At 36.2% G+C, this 8,384-nt stretch overlaps 1 protein-coding gene and 1 pseudogene across 2 annotated transcripts; one reads left to right on the forward strand and one right to left on the reverse strand.

The window, feature by feature from the left end:
- Window positions 1-698: 698 nt before the first annotated feature.
- On the forward strand, window positions 699-2,017 carry LOC143581034 (putative aquaporin PIP2-2; annotated as a pseudogene). The gene is made up of 3 exons (XR_013143763.1): window positions 699-1,305; window positions 1,409-1,549; window positions 1,644-2,017. The product of XR_013143763.1 is annotated as a putative aquaporin PIP2-2 (transcript).
- Window positions 2,018-6,789: 4,772 nt separating this feature from the next.
- LOC143581024 (putative aquaporin PIP2-2) lies at window positions 6,790-8,011 on the reverse strand. The gene is made up of 3 exons (XM_077063904.1): window positions 7,293-8,011; window positions 7,064-7,204; window positions 6,790-6,943 (listed from the first exon to the last, which is right to left on the reverse strand). The coding sequence occupies exons 1-3, from the start codon at window positions 7,890-7,892 to the stop codon at window positions 6,830-6,832; spliced, it is 855 nt and encodes a 284-aa protein (XP_076920019.1). The 5' UTR covers window positions 7,893-8,011; the 3' UTR covers window positions 6,790-6,829.
- Window positions 8,012-8,384: the final 373 nt, after the last annotated feature.

The raw sequence follows: 8,384 nt of genomic DNA on the forward strand, positions 1-8,384 counted from the left end.
TATCTTGCATCTTGAATCAGAATAACACAAATTATCATCGATCAAATACGAAAATTGACAAAAATGAAAACAAATTAACAATCAACAATCAGTAAAAAGAACAATATAATTTGCTTCGTGATGTGTGATGAGATAAAGTATGTATGGATAGGGACCAATTCCTGAAAACCTTAGCTGCCCTAATTTAGTAAAATGACTAAAATCAATGTAGGAAAAAAAATATCTTCAGCTTGATATATTTGAGGAAGAGGACAACTATGATGTAACTTCTTCATAACCCTAACATCATGCACAACATAAATTGCAAGCACAAAAGATCAAAATTTGAATAGATACTGCCAAAACATAAGAATATGTATTCTAAAGAGATGGAGCGAACCTGGAGACGTGGTTTTAACTGCAACGTACTCTTAGACTCTACATAGTCCTCATCACTTCCGTGGATCTAAGCCCTCTTTGGCAGCAATATCCAAATAAGTACCCTGCGTTTTAGCTTTTAAAACATGGTAAACGACTATTAGACCAGGAAACTGCCACAGGTCTCTGCTCTCATTATCGTACACGTATACCTAAAGAAGAAGATACGTGTGAATATTCTGTTGCATATAGATGTTGTACCAGCTGCAGGAAAACTTGTAATTCTTAGCTACAGTAGCTTTTGTGAGTACGCCGACATTTGCTTTTTAAACATATATATAATGGGCAAAGACGTTGAAGTTGGCGGTCACGAATACGGTGCAAAAGACTACCAAGACCCGCCACCCGCTGACCTCTTCGACGCGGAGGAGCTCACCAAATGGTCTTTTTATAGAGCCATCATTGAAGAGTTCATTGCCACCCTCTTATAATTTCTTTACATCACCGTCTTAACCGTCATTGGCTACAAGTCCCAAACCGACCCCAACCATAGCACTGACCAATGTGGTGGTGTTGGTATCCTCGGTATCGCTTGGGCCTTTGGTGGCATGATATTCGTCCTCGTTTACTGCACTGCAGGCATCTCAGGAGGGCACATTAACCCTGCGGTGACATTTGGATTGTTTTTGGCTTGGAAGGTCACCCTCCCTAGGGCCGTCTTGTACATATATAGTGGCTCAATGCTTGGGTGCAATTTGTGGTTGTGGTTTGGTTAAAGCTTTTCAAAAGTCCTACTACAACAATTATGGTGGCGGTGCCAATGAACTTGCTGATGGCTATAGCAAAGGCACTGGCTTGGGTGCGGAAATCATTGGCACATTTGTCCTTGTGTACACTGTGTTCTCCGCCACTGACCCCAAGAGAAACGCACGTGATTCTCATGTCCCAGTAAGTACTATTTATATATATGAATAATATTTGTAGTGACGGACCTAGAATAGTTTTTCCATTTCAAAAATTTTGTTTTAATATATAATTATTTGGATTATAGGTGTTGGCACCTCTCCCTATCGGATTTGCCGTGTTCATGGTTCACTTGGCCACCATCCCAATCACTGGGACCAGAATCAACCCTGCTCGTAGTTTTGGTGCCGCCGTCATCTATGGAAAAGAAAAGGCTTGGGATGATCAAGTAAGTTATAACTTATAACTACATCATTAATGTTAAGTTAATTTTATTTTACAAGTACAAAACTGACTATGTGAATTGAACTGGATATGTTCAGTGGTTATTCTGGGTGGGACCAATGATAGGAGCCGCCATTGCCGCCTTCTACCCCCAGTACGTATTGAGGGCAGCTGCGGTTAAATCTCTTGGATCATTCAGGAGCAACGCTTAAGCAATACTTTTCACTTTCAATGTGTTTTGGAAGCAATTGTACAAATTTGTTAAAATGTGTCTTTTTGATATGTGAGTGTGACCCTTGGGGCACTTGGTTTTTTAATGTGCTCTAAGGTTTTTAATTTCAATTCAGTCTTTTTTGTTTGTTGTAACTGGTAAACGGGTCATTTTCCAACCCGAGTGGCAACATTGAATAAATTACTAAAAAAATGTTTTTAATTTATTTTCTTTAACCTACCAAATTTATATTGGAATATCCATGACAAGGAAATGACTCTTTAGTCCTATTTTAGTGAAAAATAAGTTTTACTATACATACAAATACAATAAGAAAGAACGAAACACCAAGTCATTGCGTCGATGCATTCGTCTCAAAGATCATTGCCATTCCTGCCTCATGCTACAACCGAGTCCGTGGAAAATAATGGCTAATTAAAAAATCAGTTGGCCATTTCAAATGTTAACCTTTCTAGCATGTTATTGTTTTTGGTTAGATCCTTGGATCTGGGAGGTGCCTTTAAGAGAGTTGTTCCCTAATCTCTTTTTGATTGAAAGAGACAATAACACATCCAAGGTTGTTATGATCTAGTAGACGAAAATGTGATGTTGAAATGAAGGTGATGATAATTGGTTGAATCGGATTTGTATAGGTTCCCAACTAGACAAATGTGTGTGGCATAATGACCTGGAGAGTCGGATCTCAGTGGTGGATATGTATAATCTTCTTTACTCTGTTAAATATATAGATGTCCCATTTCCGTTAAAGTTGAATAGTTGGGTTCCTAAGAAGATTAACAATTTTTCTTAGAAGGTGGAAATGGCTAGACTCTCAACTCATGTTGGCCTTTCTAAATGAAACGTGAAGGTGGACTTGGTGACATGTAGGATATGTTGTGAGTATGAAGAAATGAGTGATCATATTCTTACCGCTTGTTATTTTGCCATTGTGATTTCGAATTTGGTTAGCAATTGGTGTCAAATTCCTCCAATTTTTGCCTTTCGGTTCAAGAACTACATAAGATTCATGAAACTAGAAATTTTGGTCAATGTAAGAATAAGGTGTGCTATATGAGATCATCCTCACGACGTGTTGGTGCATTTGAAAAATGAAGAACAAAGTTATCTTTTCGAACAAGCCAGTGAATCTCTCCAAAACGTTGGTTGATCTAAAATCTTTGAGTTATCTTCAGATTTGGAATCTTTCCAGGCCAAAAAGTATTTTTCTAGAAAATTGGTGCAATTTTAAGTTGTAACTCTTTTTGCTTGGTTGTTTGTTACCTCTAGTGTCTTGCTTGTGCTTTAATTCTCAAATATAATCACCGAACAGATGAATAAAAACGATTATGTATTGATGATAAATTTGGCTAATAAACTAGTAACTAAAACGAGGTCCGGTCACACTAACTATGGGTCAAAGATGGTCATCTTTAAAAAAAAGCATTAGCCAGTACGTATTAAAACAACTTATGATCATAAGGGGCTTGGATTGAAAAACGGGTCATTTAAGGACAAAGTATCAAGATGTATTCACCTTCTAACATAGATGAATATTGGTGATGGCAGTGTTGGTGACAACTATTGTGGTTGTGGCGATGGTGTTGGCGTCGACGTGATGGTAGCAACGATGCTGGCAATGAAGTGATGACAACGGTGGTGGCGACGATGATAGGGGCGACGATGACCATATAAGGTTGGCAAATAGATTGATCAATCATTTGAAATGTGTGCAATGATAAGCATGTATATTGATAATCAGACTGATTTTAGAAGATTAGTGATTGATACATTTATCTTTTCATAATATAATATTTGAATTATGATATAATAATTACATTTATGGTTGAAAATAGATTGAAACAAAATAATATTATCGCGGTGCAATAATACAATGGAAGATACGTGATGACAGAATACTAACAAACAATAAATGGTCGGTGTGGCGGCAGCCATTCATGTTTCATATGAGGATGGACAATTGTATATTTCACAGCCACTCATTCGTCCATCTGTAAGTATATATTAATATTTGGAAAATTTAGGCAGATAAACTATATTATCATTGCTGGTTTAATATATAAAGGCTCAAGCGCCCGTTTATATCTTTATTTAAAGGGATACAGGCTTGTAAATGTATTGAACTAACCCAATTATTGTCCTATTTAAACTAACATGATGGTGATATGTCAATATTCACCTAATTTGGATGTTTAGGGTAATATATATTAAAAATAAAAAAAAAATTTTAATTAAATTATGAAGGTTGTGAAATTGACTAATTGGGCCAAAGTGTAATCCATTGTGACAAGGAATTTAACCAAACACATTTTGTTCCAGCCTATGTAAAATTTAATTGTGTTTGCATAATCAACCTCATGATAATGAAAAATAAAAAAAAAAAAAAATTAATTCCACTCGTAGATGACATCCAAAGCCAATCTACTGTCACTAACACACATAAATAGAGGTGTGATTCTGTGAAAGAAACTGAAGTAATTGAATCGTAATCGATATAACCAAACTGAAACAACTAAATCAAAAAAACCAATGGTTGGGTTTTATGTTGAAAAACGATTTTAGATTCGATTGCGGTTTTGCATTGACCAAAAACTGAACGTAACCAATTGTAACAAAAAATCCGATCTTATTTAATTTATAAGAAATTCAAAAAGATGTGATGTAACCCAAAAAATTCAAATTCAAATGCATAATAATCAGTTTGTTAATAATTAGAAACTAGAATTATAGTTTCAAGCTCAAATTCATTATTTTGGTCATTTTATTATGTCCAAAATTTCAAAGCCAAATGGAAAGATTAGAAAAACCAAAAGCCAACTGAATCCGTTGTGAAATCAAAACGAAAAGAAAGGATTTTGGAAAAAAAATGCATTTTCAATTTTGAATTTGTTTGAGCCCAAAACCACTCATGAACACCCACACATATTAAGTTGCTAACCGCTACCACATATGCACAACCCATTGTCAAAAAAAACTATGAGGTTGTAGGAAAATTGAATCAACTTAGCTTTCTAGCATACAATTAGGGTTGCTTAGCAAGTGAGTCGAGCCAAGCCAACATCATTTTGTGTTCGAAATAAATGAGCCAAATCCGCTCGTTTATCATAACGAGTTAAAATTTTCAACCCCAAGTTGGCTTGTTTATTTTTCAAAAGTGTGATAATTTTTTTTACATAGTTGCGAAGTTTATATACAAATTCATAGTATTCAATGAGCTTGGACTGTTGCAAAACTTGAGCTTAGACTGTTGCAAAGCTCGAGTGAGTTTAGAGCTCGGCTCATTCACCAACTATGATAAAAGCAATGATTTAGAAGTTCACATATATTTGACAGAATAAATGGAGTGGCATTCATTCATTAACCACAGTCCACAGAGGTTATTTATGATTTATCTAGGCGTGACAATCTTGACCCAAACCCTTTCAAATGAGTCAATTTGAGTTGTTTTAAAAGTTAAATGCGTTGGTTTGGGTAAAAGGTTTAACAAAATGGGCCAAAATGAGTCATTTGAAATTCCATCCTTTTTATTTTCGGGTCAAAATGGGTCGGCAAGTTCAAAGAAATGAGTCGATGTGGGTTAGTGTCCTAAGGAAATGTGACAGGTTTCGGATCGGAACGGGTTTTCGTACAAGACAGGTTTCGGCACGAAACGGGTTTCAGATTGGAACGGGTTTTCGTACAAGACAGGTTTCGGCACGAAACGAGTTTCAGATTGGAACGGGTTCGGTTCAGGTTTCAAGCCAACACGAGTTTTCACCCGTGACGTGTTGGGTTTTGGTTTCTTTTGTTTCTTTCTGGTCGATTCCGGACTCGTTTTTGTTCGTTTTTTTCAGTTTTGTTTTTGTTCGGTTTGAATTCTTTTAGTTTCGTTTTGATTGATTTTTTCGATTTCGATTGATGTGGTCCGGTTTTGGCTTTTTGTTTCTTTGTTTCATTTTCGTCGATTCTTTCGGTTTCGATTCGATTCTAAGTGTTTTTTATATGGAAGGAGGACAACGTAGGAAACATTTTAGTGTTTTTACTTTTTTTGTTTATAATTTATATCTTGAGTTATAATTTTTTTATCATTATTTTTGAATATTTTTTTGAGGGTTTTTGATCTTAATAGAAAACCCTTTAAAAAAAATTCAAAAAAAATAAAAAAAAAAATCATAACTTAAAATATAAATAAAAAACGAAAAATCTAAAAAAGCTAAAATGTTTCCAACGTTATTCTCGTTCACAAAAAATAAATAAATAAAACTCAAAACTTGGTTCGACCATAACCTATTTCGACCCAAACCAAAACAACCCTTTTTTTTAATTGACCCGTTTTGACCCAAACTCATTCTGACTCATACTCGTTTTGACCAATGACTCATTTCAACCCATGACTCGTTCGACCCAACTCAACCCATTTGCCACCTCTAGATTTATCCAATTGGATAATAGATAATTTGGATAAAAATAAAAAATAATTATTTAGAAGTATGGATTTTGTGTAATTCCAAACATGGAAGACATGCAAGCCTTGGGTTCAATTCCAAACAAGGTAGAAATTTTATGTAACTTGGAAGTATGGATTTTGTGTTATTTAGAAGTATGGATTTTGTGTTATTTAGAAGTATGGATAAATATAACGTTTGTTGTTAAAAAAAATGTACTATTTGGGTTTGTGTTAAATAGTGTGATATTAAAAAACTTACATGCCATATATATTTTTCCTTGAAGCCTTGTAATTTTAATGGTTAAAAGCTTTGAGTAACACAATAATTTATAGCCATGGCAACATATGAAACAAGCAAGAAAACTCTTGGCTTTAATATTATTGATTGGGTGGGCAATATTACACACTTCATTTGACCAATTACCAATAAACAAGAAGGAATAAATGGACATAAGAAAAAAAGGCAGGGGACTTGGAAGCGGGAAGCAGGACCATTTAGGGCACATTAAAGAAAACGAAGTACCCTTAATACCAAATACATTAAAGACAGAAAGACTCCTGGAAGACAAAACAATTATTTTCAAATATTAATTTGTACAATTTCTTCGAAAATACAACAAGCTTCTTGCTTAGGCATTGCTCCTGAATGACCCAAGAGTTTTGACTGCGCCTGCTCTCAGTACATATTGGTGGTAGAAGGCGGCAATGGCGGCTCCGATCATTGGTCCCACCCAGAATAACCACTGCACATATAGAGTTAAATCACACATTCAGCTAATATGAAAATATGAAATGAACTCGTGGCGTAAAATTTGTGCAAAATAAATACGACCCAAATGAATAATGAGATAGTTATAGCTTACTTGATCATCCCAAGCCTTTTCTTTTCCATAGATGACGGCAGCACCAAAACTACGAGCAGGGTTGATTCCAGTTCCAGTGATGGGGATGGTAGCCAAGTGAACCATGAACACGGCAAATCCGATAGGGAGAGGCGCCAACACCTATAATTCAAACAATTATACATATTTAAAACAAGATTCTTGACTTATACCGCATACAAGTATTATGTATCAGTCTAGTAGTACTTACTGGGACATGAGAATCACGTGCATTTCTCTTGGGATCAGTGGCAGAGAAGACGGTGTACACAAGGACAAATGTTCCAATGATTTCTGCACCTAACCCGGTGCCTTTACTATAGCCATCAGCGAGCTCGTTGGCACCACCACCATAATTGTTGTAGTAAGACTTTTGAAAAGCTTTAACCAGACCACAACCACAAATTGCACCCAAGCATTGAGCCACTATGTACAAAACAGCCCTAGGGAGGGTGACCTTCCTAGCCAAAAACAACCCAAATGTCACCGCGGGGTTAATGTGTCCTCCCGAGATGCCAGCAGTGCAATAAACAAGGACGAATATCATGCCACCGAAAGCCCAAGCGATACCGAGTATGCCAACACCACCACATTGGTCGGTGCTATGGTTGGGGTCGGTTTGGGACTTGTATCCGATGACGGTCAGGACGGTGATGTAAAGGAACAAGAGGGTGGCAATGAACTCGGCAATGATGGCTCTATAGAAAGACCATTTGGTGAGCTCCTCCGCGTCAAAGAGGTCAGCGGGTGGAGGGTCTTGGTAGTCTTTTGCACCGTATTCGTGACCGGCAACCTCAATGTCTTTGCCCATTTCCTCTACTTCGAAAGGTTGCTTGGAGTGTATAAGTGTAAGAAAGAGTGTTGAGGATGAGAAGAGTGGAAAACAAGAGGGGGTATTTATATTGGTATAAATGTAGAAGATTCAAGGATGACAATGAATATTTTGTATATATAATCAAAGTATATGTATTTTTAAAGCATAAATGAATAATTGCATATTCTAGTAAGTAGTAACGTTTAAAACACTAGAGTTGGTTTGAGTGTTTGACTGAAAAAAAACCTGACCCACCAGCCACCGTCCATTTCATATTTAATTTTCATGCCACGTAGATTCCATGAACCAATTAGTGCCCTGAGCTGTGTTTTTCTGCCAACCCAGCCAATCTCTACCGTTATTATTTTCTCAAAACTAATTAGTGGCACATAAGACTACCACGTGTCATATAATTAGTAGTTATGCGGTTTTCTACAACAATTATTTTCAAAAATCCCATTCAAACTTATTTTCGTGTAGTCAAATTTT

The sequence above is a fragment of the Bidens hawaiensis genome, unplaced genomic scaffold (genome assembly GCF_021521415.1).
Source record: "Bidens hawaiensis isolate Kalapana, Puna unplaced genomic scaffold, B.hawaiensis_p1.1 tig00030794_1, whole genome shotgun sequence".
Taxonomy (NCBI): domain Eukaryota; kingdom Viridiplantae; phylum Streptophyta; class Magnoliopsida; order Asterales; family Asteraceae; genus Bidens; species Bidens hawaiensis.

What these genes read in the sequence shown, in the direction of transcription:
- LOC143581024 (XM_077063904.1), bottom strand. Translation starts at nt 7,892, where the DNA reads ATGGGCAAAGACATTGAGGTTGCCGGTCACGAATACGGTGCAAAAGAC. An exon ending in CACGTGATTCTCATGTCCCA is followed by an intron (nt 7,205 to 7,292) that starts GTAAGTACTACT and finishes TTTGAATTATAG; the next exon opens with GTGTTGGCGCCTCTCCCTAT. An exon ending in AAAAGGCTTGGGATGATCAA is followed by an intron (nt 6,944 to 7,063) that starts GTAAGCTATAAC and finishes CTATATGTGCAG; the next exon opens with TGGTTATTCTGGGTGGGACC.